The sequence below is a fragment of the Stenella coeruleoalba genome, assembly GCF_951394435.1.
Source record: "Stenella coeruleoalba genome assembly, chromosome: 18".
Classification (NCBI taxonomy): Eukaryota; Metazoa; Chordata; class Mammalia; order Artiodactyla; family Delphinidae; genus Stenella; species Stenella coeruleoalba.
In genome coordinates, this window is record NC_137164.1 from 76,173,289 (window position 1) to 76,198,500 (window position 25,212).

General features: G+C 54.5%; 1 protein-coding gene across 5 annotated transcripts in view; it reads left to right on the forward strand.

Moving 5' to 3' along the window:
* ARHGEF7 (Rho guanine nucleotide exchange factor 7) overlaps positions 1–25,212 on the forward strand; it is a 362,900-nt gene that overhangs the window by 107,428 nt on the left and 230,260 nt on the right. For 2 of the 5 annotated variants that reach the window (XR_013824848.1, XR_013824849.1), the window contains exons 16-18: positions 147–371; positions 2,438–2,531; positions 4,699–4,788. Coding sequence is in view for 3 of the 5 variants with exons in the window: in XM_079902929.1 (XP_079759055.1) it covers positions 147–371; positions 2,438–2,531; positions 4,699–4,788; positions 7,662–7,838; positions 15,643–15,742; positions 16,001–16,055; positions 17,056–17,178 (864 nt within the window). In the remaining 2 variants the exon portion in view is untranslated. Of the gene's footprint in view, positions 1–146; positions 372–2,437; positions 2,532–4,698; positions 4,789–7,661; positions 7,839–15,642; positions 15,743–16,000; positions 16,056–17,055; positions 19,695–25,212 lie in introns of those variants that run through there. The other 3 variants (XM_079902929.1, XM_079902927.1, XM_079902928.1) reach the window with 3 other exon arrangements.

The following is a 25,212-nucleotide window of genomic DNA, read 5'->3' on the forward strand; positions in this document are numbered from 1 at the left end:
GAGACTGAGCACCTGGAGAGTCCAGAGCACTGCCCACAGGCTGGGGCTGCCCAGCGGGGGCGTCTTGGTGGGCCGGGTGTGTTTGCTCAGGGCTCCCCTGACACTGAACGGTGTCTCTGCTCTCTCCCGCCCTGTGTCCCGCGCAGCTCCCCTCCCACTCGGTCACCCCGTCCAGCAAGCATGCGGACAGCAAGCCCGTGCCGCTGACGCCCGCCTACCACACGCTGCCTCACCCCTCGCACCACGGCACTCCACACACCACCATCAACTGGGGGCCCCTGGAGCCTCCGAAGACTCCCAAGCCCTGGAGCCTGAGCTGCCTGCGACCCGCACCCCCTCTCCGGCCCTCAGCTGCGCTCTGCTACAAGGAGGTGAGCCCCGACTTGACGGCTGGGCGTGTTACTTCGGCCGTTCCCTGCTTCAGTCCAGGGAGTTCAGAAACGTGGGCCATCCCGTGTGTCTGTGACATAAAGCAGATCGGCCTCTTCAGAACTGTGAAGGGTCTGCCTTTGTTCTCTTGTCACTCCTTCCTGTGGTCCCGGGAGCCCTGGGGAGACCCTTTTGGTGGCGCCCTCTCTGTGCCCGTCACGGAGGAGCTGTTTCTGTGCCCACCTGACCTCCGTTCCCTCTGCCCAGAGGCCACGGAGCTGGGAGGCTTCGCGTGGTCCCGGCCTCTCGCTGAAAGAACTTTGAACTTGGTTGTGATGGGTCTCAGCTCACTGTGTGCGTGCCACTCTGCCACACCGTGTGACCCTTGTCAGGCTTGAGCTCTTGCCCGGGAACCCTGCGTCTGGTCACCTGTGTAAGGCGGGGGGAACGTTTACGGGGAAGGGCAGCGCTCCTCATGGCGTGGTCACAGCGCACCCGCTCTCCTCCACTCGGACAGTGTTTGCACGTGTCTGCTGTTCCCTCCCTGCCCTGATGAGAAAGGGAAGGGACTCGAGAAGTAGGGTCCAGGAATATCTGCCCTTGAGGAAGCTGGTGATGGTGTGAAATGATGAGTGTGAGTGGAGTTTGGTTACCATAGGCGTGACTGTGAGTGTGGCGGGCGTGGCCTGGCTGTGAGCCTGGTGTGAGCCTTTGCGTGTCCATGAGGCTGCATTTGCAGAGGCCCTGGAGCAGACACCCCCTCCGTGCTTGCTGGCAGCCCTAGGTGTTTTAAGATCTATAGAAGAGTACAGTGTAAGTTGTAGTTAATCCTTTATGTTTCTGTTAATGAATTTTGGTTTTTGTGACGTGTGCCTTGCGGGTGTCCCTGTGCCCAGGTGGGAGCGTTCCTTGCCCTGGCAGCTCCTGGAAGAGTGCTGATGTCTGTGTTGCAGGCGTGTGGGCAAGCCCTGGTGATCTCATTGCTGGGGAGGGAGAGTGGGGCGGAGGAGGGAGAGGAAGGCGTGGAGGGGTGTGGCCGTGAGCACGTCCAGTGTGCTGAGCACGCAGACCGCCTGGTGGAAAGTGGTCACAGACGAAAGGCGGAACAGAGCACTGCCAAGTGGGCGCTCTGCCCGGCTTCACCTCCACTGCCCAGGACTCAGGGAAGCCACAGGACACATGCTGGCTTCACCTCTCTAGGGACTGATTTCTGCTGCACTTTCAGGAGCTTTAAAATTTTCGTTTTCACGGGGAAGATTTTGAAGAGACACCTTAAAAACTCAGGCTCCGTTCTCTCTGCTTTTCAGTCTGATCCATCCCATAGCACGAGTCATGTTCCGAGTCTCGGATTCTCATCGTGAGGTTCACCAGTGGTTTATATAACTTAAATGACGCAGAAGTTAGCCTTTCCTGACGTGAAGATTCAGTACACGCTGGACAGTCACAACCTCGCCCACCGCGTTGGGCTCGGGCCTGCTCTGTCTTCCACCCTCCCCTTCGCGGGGGGTGGGGGGGTTTCGGGCGCTGTGTTGCGGGGGAGGGGTAGACCCTGAGGCGGTGAACGTAGCTCGGGGCGGTGGGAACGCCAGCGGGGCTCTGTCTTCTGCACGCCTCTGCCCTCGAGCCCGTGGGCTGCTCTTAGACCCTTTTCTTCTCCCTTGAGGCTTCAGGCGCTTTCCTGAAGGAGTTGTGTTTACTTGCCTTTCTTTTAATGGTGGCCTTAGTTGCCCCTCCCTGGCTGGGTGACTGCAGCGGGGGGGCCTGCCGCAGAGTTAGCAGCGCGCAGCTCCCTGCGCAGGCCTCGGCCAGCTGGCCTTTCCAAGCCAGGCGTGGCTGTCGTCCCGGTGCCCCCGATCCAGGTGACACGAAGGTTCCTATCAGAGTCTGCGCCCTGTTGGCTGTAGCTGATGCCCAGCAGCCGGCAAAGAGCGGTCAGAGCTCGAGGGGAGCAGGCGCCCCCGCGGTGCCGGAGCGTTTGCTGCTCCACACCTTCACAGCGGCCCTCCTCGCGGACCCGCGCGAGTTCCTACCTTGGGGTCTGTCAGCCTTTCCCCCTTTGCTTCCCTAGGATCTCAGCAAGAGTCCCAAGACCATGAAAAAGCTGCTCCCCAAGCGCAAGCCCGAGCGGAAGCCTTCGGACGAGGAGTTTGCGCTGAGGAAAAGTGAGTATACCTGTGGGGACGCGGGGCTCTCGGCGCGCGGGCGGGGAGGCGCCGGGCTTTCCAGGGCCGCACGCGGGAGCCAGCGCCCAGCTGAGGGTCCCCTCTAAAGGACGTAGCTGGAGCGGGGGAGGTGCGGGTCCGCGCGACCCGCCCGGCCTCCCCTGGGTGGGCCTTCCCTGGGTGGACCTCTTTGCGGGGCCCCTCGACCCGGGGTCACCCTCCCTTGGGCGGCGGCTGCGGGTCTCCGCCGTGGGACCGACCCTGTGCTCGGAGGGCCCCCGTGCTCCGTGAGGACTCCGGAGATGCCGTGGGCGGCGTGGACGGCGCCTCCAGGCCCTCGGCCTCCCGCGTGGATGCGTGGCAAGAGCGACCCGGCGCGGCAGGCGGGAGGGGCTCTGCGGGCCGCCTTTGCAGCTTCCCCCGCCCCGAGAACTGCCACGGGGCTCTGTGACTTTCCGGACCTTTGCTCCTTTTGCCCACACCCATTTGGGAGCCTTTGGGGATTCACTTCCAGAGGAAGGCTTTTAGACTGGAGCCGAGTAGCCGGCGTCACCCCGAGGAGGAGGTGGCTTGGTGCAGTGGCTGCAAGTGGGGACCCCCCCCCCGTCCTTGGCGAGGGTCATGGTGGCCCTGGGGAAGTGGGCGCAGGGATGGCCCGGAGGCTGCTCCCGGGTGAGCTCCCTCCACCCGGGCCACCTGACGTCCCCTGCCACAGCCCCGCTCGTCCTGCTGTCCTGCGGTTACTTGGTCACTTCCTCAGATAGTGAGCGCACCTGCGGGACACCTGATGGAGCGGGGGAGGCCGAGCACCCCCGTGCGGAGGGTCCACCTGTGCAGAGGGTCCGGCCGGGGGTGGACACCAGTTCCTCATGTGCAGCTCTGACCCAGGCCTGGTAGGCCTTCACCCCCAGCGCTTGCCGGGCGCCTTCTGTGCGCGGGCGCTGCGCTTTGCGTGCCGCGAGCGCGCTGACCCATGTCTGAAGATGGCGGCGTGCTTGCATCAGCGGGACAGGCAGCGTCACTTGTGCGGCTGCCCTCCTGTTGGCAGAGGGGAGCGGCCTGCCCTGCCTGTGGGCGTTACCTCCCAGCGTGTCCTGGAGCGAGACTAGTTAAACGTTGTTCTTGCGGAAACCCGTTAACAGCCAGTCCCAGTCAGCGGAATTTAAGTCGGCTTTTCAGCCGCCCCTCAGCTCTCTGTGCTGACGCTGACTCTTAGCAGCGAGCATGCGGCCCGCCTTGTGTGTGTCTGTATCATACGATGGCATGCAGGCTTTTTGATACAGCTTATAAATAGTTTAGTCTTCCATTCTTCCCACATTTTTTTGTTAGAGTAGTTGAGCCTTTTAAAATATATTCTAAGTAATACCTTAGAAGATGCAGAAAAGTCTAAGAAAGCAGAAAGCAGAGTTGAACCACAGGATGGTATGAGCTATGCTGGGTGCGAGGGTCTGCGCCCGGTACCAGGACCTTTAGGGGCCCTTGCTCTGCTGGCTGCACGCTCCACGCACGTGGCCTCCTGAGTGCAGAGGAAGCTGGGTCTGGAGCCCAGTTTACGGGAGAGCTCTGGAGCGTCCTAGGTTAACTCTCTAGTAGGAACTTGTGGATTGGAGGAGATGCTCACTTTAAAGCCTTTGGTAAGTAGGGTCAGATGGCCTTGCCAGGGGCTCATAGCTGTGCTCACTACCCCCTCCCAGATGAGGATGGAGGGAACTTGTCCTTTCTGATGTCCGCATCCACACTGAGAATTCTCGGGCATTCTGATTTTTGTCAGGCTGACATGTGAAAACATGTTGTGTAGTTTTAATTTTCACTTCTTTTCTTGGTGAGAAGGAACATTTTTTTCTTTCTGACTGTTCTCTTGTGAATTGTTTGTTCCTATTTCTTGCCTTTTTTCATCTTCAGGATGGGGGATACTATCTTTCTTGTGGGTTAGTAAGACAACTTATATGTATATTTAGGATATTAGCCCTTTGCCAGATATGTTGCAGGTAAAAAAATAAAAATCCTTCTGCATACAACTGTCTTGTGAACATCAGAGAACATTTATCTGGCGAGAAAACAAAAGGAGGGATTGTTGTCACCGTCGTTGGTTGAGTTGATGGTTTGTGTTTGTCCGGTGAACTGTACTTGTCACTTCTGGGCTGTGACGGTTGTGTGTCCCTTGCAGGCACGGCTGCGCTGGAGGAGGACGCCCAGATCCTGAAGGTCATCGAGGCTTACTGCACCAGCGCCAAGACGCGGCAGACGCTCAACTCAAGTAAGTGTCGTGCGAACCCGCTGGGACTCTGGTGGTTTGTTTTGCTTTTTAGAATCACGACCTGAAGGACACAGCTGTGGGCCCTGGGCAGGCTCGTGGGCATGGTCCCCAGTGAGGGCGCTTCCGGGGCCTGGCCCAGCGTCCCTCAGTCAAGGGAAGGAATCTGAGCTGTCAGTAAAACAGCTGGTTTCTAGAGAAGGTTCCGCTGGGAGACCTGGAAGTGTAGGGCACTGCCAGAGTTTATACAGCTCTCTCGGGTTGGAAGACAGCGGGGGCTCGCTCAGCTCAGTTGTTTAAGCTGTTTGAACTACGGGTGTGGTACTGGAACTTGGCGGGGGCGCTGCTTCTTAGAGTTGTTGTCAAAAATACAAGCCTAGAGTAAGAGTTCCTTTAGCCCTCCCCAACTTTTACAAAATGATGGCACTTAAAAATTTTTTGAAGTAGACACACCAGTGATGTTGGGTAGATTTCAGTACCACTGAGTTTACCTGCATCTTATGCATAATGTCTGATGTGAAAAAAATCTTAATCTGTTGTGTGAACACTACAAAGATGGGCTCTGTTTTTTTTTGAAACTTGCCCAGCCTTTGAGAGTGGAGTGCAGGGTGGTTGCAGCAGATGTAGTCAGGATGTGGTTTGTCCAGGAGAAAAGGGGCTGAGCTTCCCTTCTCCTCCCTCCCTTTCTTTCACACTGGATGACATATATTGCTTCTGGCATGAAAACTGGTTTCTGTCAGATTTTGTCTTTTTGGTTTCCTTTCCACCTTGACTTTTGGCAAATTGCTCAACTCACTTCCTTGGCACCACTTGCAGTGTGGTGGTTCAACTCAGTGTCACGTCTGGTGTAAACCATTGATGGGGAGAAAAAGAAAAGGTGGACAGACAACCGCTTGAGCTTCTGTTAAAGATGACTACAGGTATGAGGACAGGGCCAACGGGCTTAACCCCGGCTAAATCTGCAGATGATCTAGAAACTTCTTTATGGCTAGTAGTTGACGTGTCCCACCTGTGACGTTAGGACTTTCAGTCCGTCCTCCGTCTGGTGAAGACGCCTGTTTGTAGTGACTGGTCAGCAGAGCAGGAGAGGAATGGAAGGGCCTGCAGGTGACAGAGCAGTAATTTGTCATTTACGATATTACAGTTTCCTATATTTGTTAAGAGATTGTATTTTTAGGTAATAGGCTATATGTGGCCATTGTTTTTTGGGTTTTGAATTTGAGATTTTTAAAAAATTATACATCTCCACTTCAACTATTTGAAATAAAATTTAAACCGGGCCATCTCAGGTGAACGGACCTGGCGATGTGAGTTTTGTGTGAGCTTTTGTGTGAGCTGCGTTGCCTCCTCCAGGAGACGGGGCCCTGCTCTGCTGCGGCCCTGGTATGTGCAGGTCTCATCGCGTTGCCTGTGTTATGTGTTTCCACTTCTATGCAAGAAAAGCACTGGACAATACAGTGTTTTTTGTTTTTCACTGATATTATGGACTAACCACTCTGGGGCCTCAGAGGTCTTACAGTCATAGATGACCTTAAACTGAACGTTCTCAGGAACAGGTAGGATGGAGAAATGGGTCCTTTATGTTGGACAGGTAGTGTACCTAAAAATCTAGAGATGGGGTCAGGTGCATCTGACCCCAGAGCAACTCTGTCCATATTAAATGCATAGTAAGAATAGTTGGGACGATATATCTCACCTAAAGCTCAGTTCTGTTCAGTATACGTTTGGATGCCAAGAAGCCTTCACCATCCAGACATCTTTAGTGTTGATTTCCTCCCCAAGGACCATAGGGATGTAGTCGAAGAAAACGAGCTGAGCCCACTGCTTCCTTTTGTTTTGGTTTGGGAATGGGTTTAGCTTTGCCCAGAGCAGGAACAGGACGGAGCCCGTGGCTGCTGTGCTGAGCCATCCCTGGTTCCCATCAAGCGTGTGTGTCCTCCGGCCCCTCCGCGGGCCCGTTCCAGCCTGCGCGTCCCACTCGCGGCCGCCTGGCCAGCATCACTGCTCACGTCGCCAGCCACTCATGGGCTCACTCCTCTTCTCCCATTTTGTGCCCACTTCCTTCTGCCGTCCTGCTTTTGACACAGGGGCATTCCCTGTTCACGTCTCCCTTCATGGCAGCAGGAGGGTCTGCGTCCGGGTTGATGGCGTTTGAGCAGACGTGTCTCCCCGCCATGTCCATTCCCCTTGCTGAGTGGGGGTGAGCACCCTGGGGTGGCGGGAAAGGGGAGCGAGGGGGAAGGGGCCTGTGTAACCCTGTTCTCCGCCTGAAGTTTTCTCAGTCACTACAGTGTGACAAGGTAAGTTTCGACCCCCATTGTTCAGATGGTGATTTAGAGTCTGGTGAAGAGATAGCTGAAGAAGTCCACCAGAAATCCTTGGAAAGTATTTTGCATTCAGTATATCCGCATTAAACACATGAACGGTTCCTTTCACAAGTGTCCCAAGTGAGACTGTTTGTTAATCGAATGTGTAGCAGAATTGGTTACTTGTTAGATGTCTTTAGAATTTGCTTGTGAACATGGGCTTAATTTGTAAAAGATTTCGTAAGTGAGGGCTTAATAGCAGTAGCTTTAAAAAGGAACAGTTTGGAAACAGACTCGTGAGCTAGGTTTGTTTAAATAATAGTTGGTCTAGTTTTAGTCTAAGGGTTGTGCTAATTAATAAGTTCGTAACTAGAACCCAGCCATAGATAAGGAGAAATGAACGTTGTTGCCGTTTTTTAACAGTATTTTCTCTTTCCCTTCTCTTCCCATCACCTTTTGCTTTTGTTTCCATGTTTTCGGTTGTGGCTCTTCCTGCCGTCCTCCTGCTCACCCACCTCTCTGCCTGTCCCCCTCCCCCTGTCGTCCCACTCCCACCCCGCCCCGTCTTAGCATGGCAAGGCACTGACCTGATGCATAATCACGTCTTGGCTGATGACGACCAGTCAAGTCTAGACTCCCTGGGTCGTCGCAGCAGCCTTTCTCGTTTGGAGCCTTCAGACCTCTCGGAAGACTCTGACTATGACAGTATATGGACAGCCCATAGTTACAGGATGGGTTCTACATCTCGTAAGAGCTGTTGCTCATATATCTCTCACCAGAACTAATGCACTTCTGAGCTTATCTTAACAATGCTTGTTGTACCGCAGCCTGCTTTTCTTAGATGTTTTCTTGCTGTTTCTTGTCTCTTTTATGTGATATTTTAACAACTTTTGAGAGCGTTTCTGATATTTCCCATTGTACTTTGTGGCGGTTTAATTGCCATTTGGAGCATCCACTCAAGTTACTGACTGTTGAAGGAGACGGTGCCCACACAGCCTGCACCCGAGGGTCCTTTCTCAGCGGGCAGTGGTGGCTTTACGTCTCCGGATGGTTTGGTTTTTATTCTCAGTGTAGCAACTGTCTCATTTCTTTTTAGATACAGCCGTACGAACGCTTTTGTATTTTATACTGAAACCGCGCAGGTTTGTGGTCTAAGTGCCAGCGACACGGAGGAGACCCTGGCCTTCCGTGCAGGGATGTAATTTTGTGTGTGTACTGGACGCGGCGACCCAGTAGCTGTGGAGAGATAAGAAGACGACCCGTGCCCCGAGAGCGCCGAGTCCAGATCAGACGGCCGAGTGCCGGGCTGCCCCAGGGCCCTGGGCGCCGCGAGGAGCCTCTGTCGGCGTGGCGGCGCGTGGGGGCCCGGCCGGGCGGGAGCGCTAGTGGCGAGTCCGCACGCCACAGGCGGCCGGCTCCGCAGCCCCGCTTCTCCGCGGGCCGGGCCCCTACGCGCCGCCACGCCAGACTTCCCTTAGTTGGAGGAGTTTCTCTTGAGAGGCACGTGGCGAGCCTGTGCCACCGCAGCGAAGGGTTAAAGCCCAGCCCCCTAGCGCGTGGGTCAGGCTGCGTCCGGCCGGTCGGTGTGCCGACCCAAGCAGGCGGTGCTCCCGGCATCCACGTCCGAGCCCACTGCCCGTGACGGGCGCATGGCTTCTTTTCAGCAAGAGCTGCCGTGAGACTCCCCTGACGGCCCCCGGTGGAACGTCACCCTCACTCTTGATCGTAACGGGGTTATGAGTCGCCCGAAAACCTGCTGAGTTGCCACGTAACTCACTTGCAAGAACGTCTCAGATTTGGAGGGACCCCCCCCGCTTCCCTGGGATTCGTTGTAAGGAGACCTCACTGCCCTCCCTCAGACCGATTTCTGCTTCAGAAAGAGCTGAATGCGCCCTGTTGCATTCGGTGGCAGCACTCAGTCCACACCCGGTCCACACTGGAGAGGAGAGCGGGGTCCCTCCCGCGCACGCCTGGCTTGGTGTTCAAGTGGGACCGGAGGTGGTGTGTTAAGGACTCCTTGAAACCAGTTTCAGAAAACGAGATGCCGTAATAAGTGGGAGGAACATTTTCTCCTCCCTTCAGGGTGGCCGGGACCCTCTGCTCCCGCCACACCTCCCCCGCCAAAACCATGTGTTCGGTGTTCTGACCTTGTCTGCACAGAGCGGCTCTGCTGTGCTCCGCCCTGTGTCGGGGGGCTGGTCCCACTGCTCACAGCCCGAGGTGCCCTCCATCCTTCCCGGCAGGAGGCCCCCCCCATTGTTTAGGGAGCCGGCACCCTCAGAACTGCGTGCAGGGAGGTGGTTAGGAAAACCAGGAGATCCAAACGTCTGTCTGTTGTTCCCAGGTAGCTACTCAACTACTTATGCCATCTGGAGGTTTCGAATTTTTGTATCAATTAGTATGAATAAGAAAGTTGAGGAGCAATCTTTTAATATTCGTCGGAGCCCAGTATTCACCCGTGGTAGAGACGGGCTTATATACATACGTTCATAGCAAATGGGATTGTGGGAGAAATAGGATAACTCCAAGGTTCACATACTTAATATCATGCAGTGAATTTAGAAGCGTTTTGTTTTACTTTATATCACATCAAGTAATACATTGCAGCTTTTCTGATACTCACAGTAGAGGGCCTTTTGTTTGCTTGGAGACTGTGATAACGTGTGTTGGCTTACACGCCTCGACCATGCCTTAGTGAGTCTGGGTTGTCGTGTCATGTGCTGTGTGCACCACAGCTGCTGCACTTGGGTTTCTCTTTAACACCAAGTGTCATTTGGGTTGTCCTGATGAGACATTTTCGTTGATATTCTGTACACCAAAGTTTTGACATTTTCTCATCGTTCCTTTTCGTGCCAGTTAAAGCCATTTTGACGATGATTTTTTGTTGATGCTAAGATCACTGCAGAATAACAACCTGGCTATTTGTTTGTTTGGATTTGTTCTGATGTCTGGCACCATTAGCTCTTGTGACCTGGTTGGAAGTATTAGTGCCACTGGCTTGAAAACAGTTCTCATGTGGCAGTAGTGACGTGGCATCCCAAGGCCAGTGTTTCTACTTTTGTGGAACTTTAGTCATGCTGAAATAGTACCTTACATTTATGCAATTCTGTAATATCTATGTGTACAGTTAGTATTATAACGAAAGGGTGAAGAATCTGAACTAGAAGGTTGGTTTAAGCCATTACCAGGCGCTTTTGCAAATGGCCTGAACGGTGTTCCCATTGAATTGACACTTGCCACAAGTATATAAGCTATATTAATTATGTGTTTTGCATAAAATTGCGAAAACACAGTGATTTGTATATAGTGGTATAAGACCTTGAAAAAAACCTATATATTGTGCTTTTTATTTGTGAACGGGAAAGCCATTTTCACTGGGTGACTGCCGTTTGAGACTCAGTGGGATGTATACCTGAACGTTGCATTGTACTGTACAGTATGCATATTGTTTGTGGTTGCATATGGCAATGAAGTGTTTGTTTTATATATATAAAAAAGACATCTGTTATGTACAGTTGAAATAAATTCTGCATTTGCTAGCCTGTGGCCTTTAGTATTTGTTACGTGGGGCGGAGGGCGTAGCAGAGTTTGCAGCTTGACGCTTGCTGTTTGAATGTAGCCTCTTCCGCAGGGAGGCCGGGCAGTAGAACACCTCTTATCTGCCTTGATAGCAAAGCTTGCACCTTCTTAGGTTAAGTGTGTTCTGGACGATGCAAGGTGACTCTTTGTATATTTTTATTTCATCTGTTCTCCTCGAATTTTTTTTAAAACAAGTTTTCAATCACTGGGATGTTTGTTTTCAGAAAGAAGAGTTCTCTTCTCTCTTTTTTGATAGGGGTGGGGATGTGTGCATAAACAGAAAAAAGCCCCGACTTGAATGTTTCTTACCGAGACTGAGATCAGTTTTTAATCTTTGTTTGGTAAAGTGCATGTCCAGCTGACTAGGAAAAGCAGAATGAAAGGAAAACAAGTACCTGTGGCAGGTATGGGGCCAGGACAAGGTGCAAACGATAAACAAATTCACATCCCTCTCTAAAGAGGGTCCTCGTGTTTTTGTTTTTTAAGAAAAACGAATTGGAAGCTTATCATAGCCATAAATAACAAAGTGGCCTTTTGGAGAGATTTTACTCAGTAGACTGTTTTTTAAATGTAACATTTTGTTTCATTCTGAAAGTTACTTCAGTTTCTGTTGAGTATAAGTAGATGCAGATTTCAGAAAGATTACGAATTTAAGAAGTCATGGGAATTTTGCTACAAATGTGCTGGACCGCTGGCTAGATAAGCAGATGTTCTCTCCTGACAAACCTACCCTGTTTTTAGGCTCTCAGTGCAGGCCAACCCCCTCGCAGGGGCAGACGCACCACATGCGCCCTGGGTTTGAGAGCCGCAGGCCCTCTGATGAGGCACCAGGTGGCAGTCTGACCACCACAATGGCACCTTGGGTTGAGGCCCTTGCTGCCTGGGCAGGTCCTCTGTCCAGGAGGTGGGAGTGCTGCATGCATCTGTGTTTCTCAACCTAAGGTCCACAGTTCTCTGGCGACCTGTGACTGTTTTAGAGGACAGGGTTCTGACCGTGTCTCCAGCTTCTGGATCACACATCTGAGTGAGTTCATGGCCCCCAGCACCTGCTCCGTCTCCAGCTGAGGGCACAGAGCGGCCCCTTCTGGTGGCAGTGCAGAACTGCCGCATCCCTGTCAGCGGGCGCTGGCGGCTGGATTGGCGCTAATGATTATTATTTCATTGTATTCATCCCCATCCTGAACAACAACAAAGCCACCCAGCACTCGTGTGTGTGTGTGTGTGTGTGTGTGTGTGTGTGTGTGTATTCATAGACACAGGCGGGATTATAGGCCAGTCCAGCACTCCTCAAACTGTTAACCAGAAAACTGCAAAATGTTAATATTGATGATGGGGGGGGGGGAAGTTCAGCACTCAGACAAGCTTAGGAAATGCTGAATTCAAGTTAAATGGGTATTTTTCCTGAAAACCTTCAGCATGCTAAGTGTGCACTGTGAATGTCCAGGAGGTGGCTACAGCATTCAGAATTTCCCAGTTACGTGTTGCAGAATCCCAGTTATCTCTTGGAAGCACAAAACTTCGTGTTTAGTACAGAGTTTGGGAAACACAGATCTTGAGTGTGTTGGAACATCCGTGAACACACTCATCTGTGTCTCGGCCCCTTTTAGAGGATTTTAAGTAAAGTGAGAGAGCAGTGTCTGGTAGTTCTGCTGTTAAATGGTTTTTCCAACCTAACCAATTCAGAGAAAAGGTGCTGTGGTACCTTTAAAAATACTAAAATGATCTTTGAGAGAGCTTGTTAAATCTATCTACTCTCTAGAACTTTGTTCTTATAGAAATAGTCAACTTATGTATAAACCTGGCTGGAGAATATTCCTTTGTTGTTTTACTGAAAGACTATCAATGTTTTTCAGTTGTTTTACAAAACTATGTTATGTTGAAACTAGGAGGCCCATGGATTTCTCTTCAGGCTGATGATTAATCTTCCTCTACAAGCCTCCTGGCTCACCATCAAATCCATAAATGACATTTTCCACCGTGGCACGTTTCAGGAACCCAGCAGTTAGTACATCCCGTCTATAACGTAACATTCTCATACTTACACTTGCCGCCTCCTTGTGTGCTTTAAGTGTATTGGCAAAAATAAGAGCAACGTCTGTCTTGCTTGGGCAGTTCTTGAACCACACGTTTAATAAGTTGCCCTGATTCAGTCACATCGCGTAGTGGGGTGTAAGGCTTTTACATTTACGAACTCATCTGGTAAAACACATCTATGAGATGCAACTTTTAAATTAACCCCAGAACAGCTCTGCAGAGGTGTTTGTTTTGTTGTTCTCTCTTACGGGTGCTGGAATCGAGGCTCCGCGGATCGGTGACAGGCCCGAGTTTATCGAGACCCGCGGACCCGTGAGAGCGAGTCCCTGCAGCCCCGGGCCCTGCACGACAGCCCGCTGTGCTCCGACCCGCGCTTCCCAGGGCGGACGTCCCTCGTGATTCTATTTTATGTGTTATTTGAAGAATTTACTGCTGCAAACACGTAATGTAAATAGGTTGCCTAGGAAGCTAGAAGATGCAAAAGTAATGGAAATACATGGAATTTAGTCTTCGCTAAAGCACTGTCACGTAAGAAAACGTTTCCAGCCTGTTGTCTCATTAGCTAGTTCCCGTGAAGAAATGTTGTATTAGAAACCGAACGTGACGGGTCCACCACGGGTAGCTCTTGATCTGGCGGTAACACAGCAACCAACGTCTGAGCGCAAAGCAGGTAACAGCGGGAACCCTCAGGCGCTAAGTGGTCTGATGTCACCTGCCTGCTTCTCTTTACAGGGAAAACTAAGTGGGCCCCTTCACTGTCCGTCCGTGTGGTACACACCTCTGAATCTTTAGGAATCCTTGTCTGTTTTTAAGGAAAATAACCCGAGTTCACTTTTCCTGATGAAAACACGGGTAGCATTTGCGTTTGTGTCGGAGGCGCAGGAATTTCTCGACCTTCAGAATTCGTCACCTGGCAGCGTCCCTGTGCTTTTCCTCCGTCGTGTGTTTCACGTGCGCGTTTCCTTCTCAAGCAGCACGTTCCCACACGGCCCAGACGTCCCAGGAGCACTTCCCGTTTACTGAGAAAGGCCTGGGAGACGCCGTGCCTGCAGCCCCGCACGGAGGCCCCGGAACAGCCCACGGCTGTCAGCGTGACGAAGCCTTTCATGGTGTGTCCCTTTGTGGGCCCATGTCGCCTTCTGTCTGAGAAGTCACCCCCTGGCCGCGCAGGTCACTGTGCTGGGTGGGGTGTGAGCCGGGCACCACCCTTCCCCCGACAGCCAGAGCTGCAGCTACTGGGGGCCCGCACCTCGGTGTGAACACGAAGGCACTAGCGGAGGGTCGTCTTTGAAATAGTAATCGACAAACTTAAGTACAGATATGCTCCGATACGCCGGCTCGTTACGGCTTGTGACAGAATTCTAAGTACTGTCTATGATTATAATACGGAAGTTCTGCTCAGGACGCATAAAGCCCTTCCTTTACTGGTGTGAGGTACCTATTTATCTGTCTAGAAGTTCGTACCGTGTAACGTGGAATTGTCCTTGCCCACCCAGAGCTGAAGTTTCCTCTGCCTGAGACAGCAAAGGAGAAGGAGGTCAGCGTCCAAGCAGCCTTCCCAGCCTGTGGGGCGGGGGTGGAGCCGGGCCCTGCAGACGCAGGGGGCATGTGGGAAGGCTCCCGGGGCAGGTAGACGGCGGTCCTCCTCTCCATGTCATGAGCTGCCCTGGGGGTGACGGACGTGTTCTCTGGATGTCAGGAGCATCGAATGAGTCTCTTGTCATCAGGCTTTGACAGTAACCACCAGCCCTGTTCTGTTCAGAGGAGTGTAAGCTTGCAGTAAAACGCTGGTGAAACCATTAAGTCCTGTCCTGAAAACGTGTGTTATACGCAATGTCCCCACGACGTGAGGATGCACAAGTGCCGTCTTACAGTGTGACAGACCTCTGGGAAGGCAAACTAAGGGTAAAGCAGGAAAGAAACAAGACCAAGCAAGCCGAGCCGCCATCTCCGTGGTAATGAGCATGTATCCGACGTCACGCGTATTTTAACGGAGAGAAGCTGCGTTTATCACACCACCAGTCGCAGTGGGTCTGTGGTGGGTTCTGTCCTTCCTCGAATGTGCATCTGATGTAATTTTACAAAAATATAAGTGATATATGTTAGTGCTGTATAGTATAACCTTTTAAAAAGTTTATTTTCTTCCTTGCACCCTTAAATAAGATTGGATTCTCGTTTTTCACCTTTTATAACGTTTGGGTTTCCCAGTTAATTTCTGAAGTACTTATTTTGCAGTAAATGTTTATCAGGCCTTTGTGCTGGGTCTTGGTTAAATGACGTAAACATTCCTCTGATATTGTAAACAATTTACTTCCTTCCTTTTGGAAAAACGTTTATATGCCAGGGAATGTAAATAAAGTTTTCATAAGAGAACCAAGTAATAAAATGCACTTTTCTTAACCACGTGCTGTAACATTGTTAGCCGTTGCTGGGGAGTTACGTGTCATAAGGGCCAGTTCATTGACTTGATAAACAGTTGGTACATGTCTCCTGCATGATCCGATGGGTCTTTGTAAAATTCCTGGAATAAAATGGCACAGAATTTGGTTGATACGAATATCCCTAAAGAGTTCGAATATTTCCTCCAGAATGTCCCGGGCAAGACGGTCAGAACCTTCTGTTGAAGGTTTCAGGGTTTAAAAGATCCATGGTCCAGATTAAGAAACTGAAGCTTAATAGATTGCATAAAAAGCCAATGTTTCCTTTCCTCTGTCATGCTTTAGGCATGAAGAAGGCTGGGTTCAGTACACAGAGGTAGAGGGAGTTTTTAAAAGTTGCCCGTCCCTGTTTTACCTAGAAAATATATTTTTTAACATACTGGAATTAACACCTGGAATTTAATATTAATAATTAAGTAGTGTTGTATAGTCAAGTTCTCCTTTTAGTTCTGCCATGGTATTTACCTGAGGGTGTTTTGTTTTGTTTTAAATGATGATAGGTTCACGCAAAGAATCTGCGCCACAAGTTTTGCTTCCAGAAGAAGAGAAAATTATAGTTGAAGAAACTAAAAGTAACGGTCAGACAGTGATAGAAGAAAAGTAAGCTGTATCCCAGTGCTTTAAAGCGGGCGGGGGAAGGGGGTTGTCGGGGGAGGGGTGGCACCGGCTTCAGGATGGTTCCAGGAGGGCCGGGGTGTGGACTTTCTGGCTGGGGTCAGCGCCCCTGTGCGCAGAAGTGGGCCTCCCCGGACCTAGGGCCTGGGCGTGCAGGGCAGGTGGGCAGCATGTGCGTCCGGGGAGGCTCCGGGCGTCCCCTCTGACCCGGTCCTTGTTCAGGGCGCCTTCTCTTCTGCCTAGGAGTCTCGTCGACACCGTGTATGCACTAAAGGATGAAGTCCAGGAGTTACGACAGGTGGGTCGTCGTCCGTCATTAATCTTCCTTTTCATGGGGGAAGAGAGGGAAACACGGCGTTAGAAGTGAATCCAGCTGTCCGTAAGCACAGTAATGCGGAAGAGAGAGCCTGACTCTCAGTATTCAGATTTCAGAAGCAGGACAACAGCTGGTCTTCTGTAAATGGGATAGACCAGGAAGTGAATCTTCAAAGTGGCTTTCTTTTCACTGCAGTGTTTTTGACATCATAAGCCATCCCAGATGCTGCTGGCATAATCAGGCAAGAGATCTAAAATTCCATCTAGTTAAACAGTTTGATAGGTCCCCGCTGTGACCGTTCGCTTCCACCTTCTGGTGCAACAGACACATGGTCCTTGTTCCTGAGAAGCCACATGAGCAAGTCAGTTAACTCGGCTGACTAGCCAAGCGTACTTCGTGTGTGTGTGCGTTACTTGTTTGTATCAGTGGCTTTGGTGTCCGAGGAGGGGAGGCCGAGGAGAAGCCTGAGGACGGCGTGGTCTGGGCTGGGCAGAGGGCGGGCGTGCCAGCCATGTGCTCAGAGCTGCCCTTGGCCGTCCACGTACTTTCTCGTCCCCGTTCGGGGGCTTCCTGGTTCTCAGCAGCGGCATACGTCTGTGTGTGCAGGGGGTGACGGGTCCTAACTCACTCTGTCTCTGTTGCCCCCCTTCTTATAGAACTCTGTAGATGGGTCATCGCAGACGTGGAAGGAAGTAGGAGGGACGCGAGATGTGCCTTCTGTTATTTTCAGCCGTTCACTTACTCTCTTGTTCACAGTTACAAGCGGGGGCCCTAGGCCTGCTCCGTCTGTGATTTGTCTTGGTGCCCAGGAGCAGCTCTGCGTCCATCAGACACTGGGGGGTCCTGGTCACCGCACCCCTGGCCGCGGTGCAGGGCGGTCCCAGCCCAGGATTTCTTCCAGTGAGGCCCCAAGTCTCCTGGGGGAGGGGGTCCGCTTCAGCACCGAAGGCGGTTAATACCCGCTGGTCTGCTTCACTTACAGGATAACAAGAAGATGAAGAAGTCTCTGGAGGAGGAGCAGAGAGCCCGCAAAGACCTGGAAAAGCTGGTGAGGAAGGTTCTAAAGAACATGAACGACCCCGCTTGGGACGAGACCAACCTCTAAGGAACGTTCTCGAAGACCGGTTACGAGACCAAGCTGGAGCCCCGTGACCACACCCGAGGGACTCTCAGGACCACAGAGCAGGGCTGCACGGGAGTCCTCTTGCCTCCTGTGCGTAGAAAAGCCGCAGCTGATCACGGCCGTGGCGTTCCTGAAGAACCAGCGTGAGGTGCAGACGCCGAGGCCAGACTGCGCTGCCTTCCTCTCAACATCTCAGTACCTCATCCTGCAGTAAGTGCAGTGACTGCGTCTGGTCTTTCAGGCTTTGAGCGAATATATATAGATGTTGCATATGCGTTGCCTGTAAATGCTCCGTTGTGAATGCGTATCCGTGGTTGCTGTGCCGGGGCTGATGCCTGTGCTGCAGTCTCCCTCCACTAACCTCTCTGGTCCCGTGCCCTGGGACGCGTGCTCACGCACTCCTGGAAAGCAGAGTCTGGAGAGCGCACAGGTGTTTCTGGGAGATGCCTGCTCTGTTCTCCGCCGCCGCAGTGCTCCGAAGACGCCTCCCACTGCAGTCTGCCTAAACAACTCACCTTGTTCGTACCTGCAGAGACACCTTCATCCCCTGGAGAGTCTCCTGGTAAAGCAGAATCGCAGTCACTGGCGTGCGGCACTCTGGCTGAACTCGGGGGTCTGGGCCTCAGCCCCGAACCCGAGGAATCGCGTCTGCTGCCACTGTGTCCAGCGACAGGTGTGCACGCGTCCGCTTCTTGTGAACACCTGAGCGCCGGAGGGTATCCAGCCCGCTGGGGGGGACTGACGTGTAGGCTGGTTTAATAACTTGGCCAGGTGCACTGTTTTGTCCTCCCCCCGAGAGAGCAAGCTCACTAGAGCCTGTAAATAAAGTGTGTTATTTATTACACGTCGCCGCAGCCCGCGAGGGTGAGCTGTCCTGCGGGTGGGGTTTGTGTGAGGCCGGTCTAACCCGAGACCTGCTCTCCCGTTGGGTGCAGCAGGCAGGCCTTCTGTGCTCGCCGGAAAGGCAGTGTTTCCACTGTTTCAGCAAGAATGAAGCAATATACACCTGAGATTCCCCTAAGGGGTGGGAGCTGAAACGTGCCCCTCCCCCGTCCCACCTCCACCCCGGTGTCCAGACAGCAGGGGACACAGAGGAGGAAGCCTGTCCTCTCCATAGCCCCGGCCTCGGGTCCAGCTGATTCTTGTGCTCTGCCCCCTGCTCTTATGAAGAGGCCGTTTTTAAAGTGAGATAATCTTTTACTACAGAGAACAAGTGTCGTGTCTTTAAAAACCAGAATCCCAGCACCTTGCGTCGGAGACAGAAATGCCCACATAGCGCCAGATGTGGCTCTGTGAGCTGTGCCCTTTCGCTGCATCGGACCGTCCGATGTCCCCGAGCTGGGCGGCTCGGTCCTCGTGGCCCCCATGGTCCTCGGCCCACGGCCTTACTCTCAGGCTCCCCGGCTCGGCCGTTACCTGCTCAGCGGGTGTGCCTGGGGCCCGGCGTTGAACTGCCCACACTCGACCTTGTTACGAGAATTGCCAACTTCCTGTACTTAGCATTGTGTTCATTAGTGCTAGGGCCAGAAAAGATTGTCTCTAGGGTTTTTTGGTAAGCCCTGTTTTTACAGTAGTATCTTTCGATGATGCGTAAGACATTGCAGTGGGAAGCAGTCCAGTTCGAGCGTACTGAAGTTCGCTGTCTCGAGCAAATTCTAACTCAGGAACCATTCATCACCTGATCTCTCCAGCACTTTGTGACGGCAGTGTTGCCGCCAGCATCCTGGGACGGGGCTCTTGCAGAACCTGCCTTACCTATTGATTCTAGCACCGCTTCTCCTGAAGGGGTGGCCGGTGACATGCTTGTGTAATGCGTTACCTTGTCTTCTCGTAGATGCAAGGTTTGACTAAGCTCTTGAGGGAGCAGAGAGGATGTGTCTGAGCAGCTCTTTCTAAAAACCTGTCCTTTCATAAATGGACTGCACCCGTTTCTCCGTGTGACCTTCTGAGGGGCTGGGGGGTGGATGGGGACGTCAGGAAGGGGCCACCTGCCTGCCGGAGTCACCTCTGCTCCCACCTTTTGTGGATGAGGAGACGAAGCCATTGCCTCGCCTGGGAAGGGAAGCGCTTGGAGGCGTGCGCGGCCCTGGGACGCGCTCTGCGGTGGGACGCTGCGGCCCACGTGCGCCTCCACTGTGGACTCCCGATGCCCCCCCCCCACGCCCCGCCCTCATTGCTCGGACACGCGGAGTCCCCGTTCACAGCTGTGGGGACACTTCACGAAATGCCACAGGCGGTGTCCTGGCCTTGACTACTCATGCTACATTGTTGTAATTATTAAACTATTTTTCTTATGTTACAGACATGTCACTTTATCTGTGATGTGTTTTTTTCGTGTGTGTGTTACCTTTACACTTTCTTTTGATTTTTTTTTATATCTTAAAATTCTGGTTTGAATTTCTGACACTGGAAAATACCACATTTGCCTTTAAAATCTAGGGTTTGGGAACACTGGAAGATAAATAAAAATAGAAAACAAAGTTTGGGGGCAGGAAGTGGAAGGAAAGGCTGCCAGGCACGGCTTGCACTTCGCCTGCCGTCCGTGGACTGCCGGCTCCTGTCCCGGGAGCTCCCGGCAAACCGAGCGAGGGGCTTGAAGGCTGAGCACCGCTCTCTGGGTTCTGTGGGTCCTTCTAGGAGTGTCGCGTGGCAAACGAAGTGGGCTCTGTGATGCAGCCTTGCCCTTCTCCCACACGCCACCCGGTTTAAGGAGGCCAGAAACCTGTGTTCAGGGGAGAAGCCAGGCGGGCGAGGCGGGGCAGAGGGTTCCCGGCACGCCTCCTTCCCCAGCGCTTCCACCCTCGACCTGAGGACGGAGCCGGTGGCACGGTTGTCACAGTCACCGTGGCTTAAGGGAACGTTCGGGTAACTCGGGAGCCAGGGTTTGTCACGTTTCGGTCGGATCTCAGGGAGACGAGCGGTGGACGCGTGTCTTGGCAGACAACCCAGTCTGTCTGCCCCTGTGTGTGCGTGGTCCTCAGGGCCCTCTGGTCAGGCCCCGGCCCTCCAGACGGCTGGCCTGCAGGGTGGCGAGGGCAGACCGCAGGTCCCTGCAGCTGCGAGCTGGCCGCCGCCCCCTGAGGGCCCGCAGCCCTGTGACAGGGGCCTAGAAACCTCCTCTGAGTTCTAACGTTTCCATAGAACTGGCCAAGTTCCTAGGGGGAGTGTTAGACGTGATGTCCTTCCTAGCTTTACGGTTCCAGTTCCTCAGGAAGGGGAGGGAGGGAGGTTTAAATGCGGCCTGAAATGTCCTGACATGTTCACATCGACGCCACGGGCTCCACGATGAACTCGCCAACCGGTGGGGTGGGGGAGCCGGTGGCGGCTTGTTTTGTCCAGTCTATCCGTCACCGAATTTCTCCTTTATCTGGCAGTAGTTAGAAAGCAAGTGAACTCAGCCCGCAGTCTGCCGTCCCCACCCTGCAAGGTTCCTCTCCAGCAGAGGTTCCCAGGGCGCGGTGGATGGGACTGCCCCCCGCCCTGCTCCCCGGGGCCCAGGGAGCCACTGCGCTGGCTGGGGGAGGACGAGGGGCAGGGCAGCGGGCCGCTGGCCTTCCATCCCGGGAGGAGCCGCGCCAGCCCGCCAGCCCCCCGGCCCCCTGGCCTCCCGGTCCTGGACGAGGCCCTTCGCCTGGCCGCTGCTGCTGGCGTGGCGTGACTTTATTGCGGAAAATTGAAGTCCGTGTAGAAGTAACAGGTGAGCATTACTCCCCAAGATTCAGGTGTGTGGCCACCACCCGCCGCTCCGCGGGTCACACGCCAGCAGTTTGCCGAGTGCTTCCTGTGAAGGGGCTGCATGTTACATCACTGTAGGGTGGTCCTCTCTCATTTCTGGGTTGGAAGGTGCCAGGAGTTTCCAGTGTTTTCTGGAAATCCACCAGAGAGAGGGGGAGGCGCTGGACAGTCTGAAAACTGCCCCACAGGACAGGATGGGGGCAGTGCTGCTCTTTGAAGGTCTCCTTGCGTGCAGGTCACGCGAGTCTGCCTTTTCCTAACACGTGGCTGGAGGCTGATCACCTGGGCTCCGCGGGGGCTGAAGTTGCGCCGTTTTAATTTCTCCCTTACATGCGGTATTTAACGAACTCGATTTTACTCGTAAACAGAAGTGGTTGGCGCTTAACTGGAAGGAGGCGTGAAGTGGCGGCACCCCTGCAGGAGCGAGCGCTGAGGAATCCGGTCAGATTCTGTCCTGGCCATGAGGGCCGAGCACGTGGCGGGGACCTGGGGCTCCAGCCCTGGGCGGCGTGGCCCGCGGTGTCCGACCCAGGCCCGCCCACCTTTAAGCCACTGCCCTTGGGTTTGTTTTGTCCCCTAAGAGCCACGTGAGGTGTGCGTTAGGGTCCGGAGGCTTCCTTCTCTGGTTAGTGTCCCAGCAAAACTGATGGCGCAGATGCTGCTTTCCCAAGGCTGCTGTGACAGGTACCGTGAACTGGGTGGGTCCTGCCTATCGGGGGGCCTGGGTCCCTCTGGAGGCACTGGGGGAGGCCCCTTCCAGCCCCCGTGGCGCCCGTCCCAGAGGCACCCGGCTCTGCCTCTGTTGGCACGTGGCCGTCTGTGTCTTCTCGGCGCCCTTCTCCCCGTGTGTCTGTTTTCTCTCCTTGGTGGGACACCAGTCATTTTGGCTTAGGGCCATGGCAATGACCTCATCTTAGCCCAGTGACATCGGCAGAGACCCAGCTTCAAACAGCGTCACGTTCACAGGTACTCGGGTCAGGACTTGAACGCATCTCGTGGGGGCACGACTCAGCCCGTCACGGGCGCTGGCCAGTCCCCGCCTCCAGCCTGGGTGGGGTACCTGCCCTCCCAGAAGCTGGCCTGAGTGTGGCCGCAGGCTCTCAGCTAAACACCACCCTGACGTTAACCAGGGAGGGGAGTCGCGCAGGGTCCCCAGAGGCTGCCGTGGGTCCCAGCAGAGCTTCTCCTGTTCTGGAAAAGCCAGGGCAGCTCCCACCGTTCCCAGGGGAACACCACTCGGTCCAGGACAGCAAGTGTCTTGCTTTTTAGCTAAAACTATATCACAGGGGAACAAGGCTCGGCTGATAAAGGGAGACCTTAGCCCAGGTCACGCTGGAGCTCCCGCTGTGGCCCGCGAAGCCTCCATCCTCCGCAGGCCTGGCCGGTCAGGGAAGTGGACAGCAGGTCACGGGCAGCCCAGGCACCGGCCACCACCCTGATATGCCCCCAGGGTCTCCGCATACAGCATGCTTGGCTTTCGGGTTATAGCCACCCGGTGTCGGAAGTAGCGGCGCGTCGTCCTGGGGTCCCCGGGCAGTGGGTTCCTTTCTCTTCTTTGGGTCCTCCCAGCGCCGCTGTGACCTCCAGAGCCCCAGGGCAGTCCCCACGCTGCTCCCTTGGCTCCCTTGTCTCCACCTGAGTCAATCCTCTGAAACCTCAGATCCCATCTGGCCTCGCCCCAGGGGGCCCGATGTGACCCCCGCACCCCCCAACCCTGGGCTTTCTCAGCCTCCTGTGCTGACCCAGCCTTCACATGGCCACACGTGACCGTCTCCACCGCTTCCCGGAAGCTCGTTGATAAACGCACTTGAACCCTCTCCAAAGTGGTTTGAAGTCTGAAGTCCGCAGGAGGGGACCCGGCTTCCTACACTCCTAGTGGGGACGGCGACCTGGGGCGGCCGCTCTGAAGACAGTCTGGCCATTCCTCAGAAGGTCAGCCTTGAGTCTCCACCTGACCCAGCCAGGCCATGCCCAGGAGTGTGTCCAAGGGAGGTGGAAACACACGTGCACACAAAACTCCTACGTGAAGGTCCACAGCAGCATTCCACTTAACAGCCCAAACGTGGAACAGCCCAGATGTCCATCACCAGAGAAGCGGATCAGCGAGACGTCTGTCCACGTGGTGGGCTTCCTTCAGCGTGGAAGGGGCAGGGCTCTGGCACGCGCTGGCACACGGGTGTATCTTGAACACGTCAGGCGGGCGAAGCCAGACCCAGAGGCCACGCATCGTGTGACTGCACTGACGGGACGTGTCCAGAGGCACGAGTCCCCGGCCTCGGGGCGGGCTAGTGGTCACCGGGAGCGGTGGGGAGCGGGGCTCCTGCGTACGGCACGGGGGCTTTGCCCAGGCTGCGAGGGCGCCGTGCCGGGAAATGCAGACCGTGGGCGCCGAGCGCCACTGCAGCGCACGCTCCAGACGGGTGAGTTGTGCGCAGCAGGCGGCAGCTACTGGACGCCCACCCTGACCTTCCAGGTCTCCGGACGTGGGCGCCGTTTACCGGGCATCAGCCACGCGACAGTCACGTGCCTGTGCGTATCATCACCTTGGTTTCAGAAGAGGAACCCGAGGCCCTGGGAGGCTTGCTCACGTGGTCACGGGGAGGAGCCAAAGCCACTTCATCTGGCACGCGCGGGAGAGGGGCGCCCAGCGTGCTCTGCGCCATGCACCGAGGTCAGGTCACTCCCGCGGCTCCACCCCGCAGGCTCTGACCTGTCCCCCTCCCGGAGGAAAGGGTATGGAGGGCGGCGGGTCTCCCTGGAATCCCTTAGTCTGAGAGACCAAATTCCGCCCCCCAACCCGAGGAAGACGGCGTTCCCTGGAGACTCAGGAAAGGGCGGGCCCTGCTCCACACCCCACCCCGGGAGACCATGTTTACTGCTGATGGGCACCTGCTGAGAGCTGAGACCCTGCGGTCCTTCGCCCTCCGCTGCAAGGCACGTGGCTTCCTGGCACTAAACTTTCTGTCCTTTCGATTCGACTTTTAAATTCTGAAATAATCCTCACATTGGTCATTTTAACTCAGTCAGCGCTTAAATGTGGATTAAGAACGTGTTACTGCCCGAACTCCCAGACACCCATTGTATGAGGTCTGTGTTTCCCACTTGCCTTGTGGAGCGCTGCGCCCGGCTCGCCGGAATGCGTTCTCTCCTTACTCCCTGGGGGACCCCGCATTATTCTGTGGGTGTCATCAGCTTGACATTGTCGTGTTCAGAAATCTAATTTATTCCAGATCTGAGTTTCAAAGTGAGATGTGTACGATGCACAATGAAAACTGTAACAAAACCCACCACGCAAACCCGCGAGCTCCCCTCCCCGCCCCGCGCTCCTTCGAGTCAGAGGGCGCTGTGTATCAGGGTCACGTCCAGGTGTGTCTGCTTTGCAGTGTGCGACATCCCTCTGTACGACATGTGTGACTACAGCGTCACCAGAGATCGGTGCCAGGAACTCGGGTGCTGCTTTTATAAAGGCATCTGCTATGAGAAGGCCGTTCCCAGTAAGTACCCAGCCAGGCCCGCCCTGGCGGACAAAGCCACGCGCGCCGGGAACGGGTCTCCGTTGCTGTTCGGGCCTCTTTCTTTGTTCCCTGGTCACATCGCCCTGCTCGGTGCAGCCGCAGGAGAGACGGCTCTGAGGGCCTGGACCTGGGACTTCAGCCACCGGAGAGAGTCCACTCCCGGGTGCTGTTGAAGAGACTTATTTGAGATCCCTCCATCCTGGGGGGTGGCGAGGGGGTGTAGAAGCCTGCGTTGGATGAGGCGGCTCTGCAAAAGCAGCTGGCTCGGGGCGGGGCCCCCGCGGCTGTGCGCGAGGGCAGGCCTGACCCAGGCGGGAGCTGGAGCCCTGAGGACCCAGGACAGACCCCCGACTGGGGTCAGGATGAAACTTAGACCTGACACTGAGCTCTGCGGCCGGTCCCTGAAGCCCAGGATGCGCCTGGGGAGGTGGAACTAGTAGGGGGGCCTGGGATGCGGAGGGGGCCTGAGCTGGGGGGGAGGCCGGACCCCCACAGTCAGACAGCAAGGGAGGCACCTGGCACTCAGAGTGCAGCGGGAGGGGCGAGCAGGCAGGAGGAGGTGAGCGGGGTCTCCTGGCCCAGAAGGGATGACCTAACGATGCTTTTTCTGGATGCTTCCCCACACTTCTGCCTCTGGAATTGTCTATATTAGTATTTCCAAACACTCAAATTCTACTTGACAGTTGATGCTTGTCCTTGCCCTGTATGCATCCGTTTTAGAAACGGGGGTGAGGGCTCTAGGACTTTGGGGAAGGGGTAAATACGT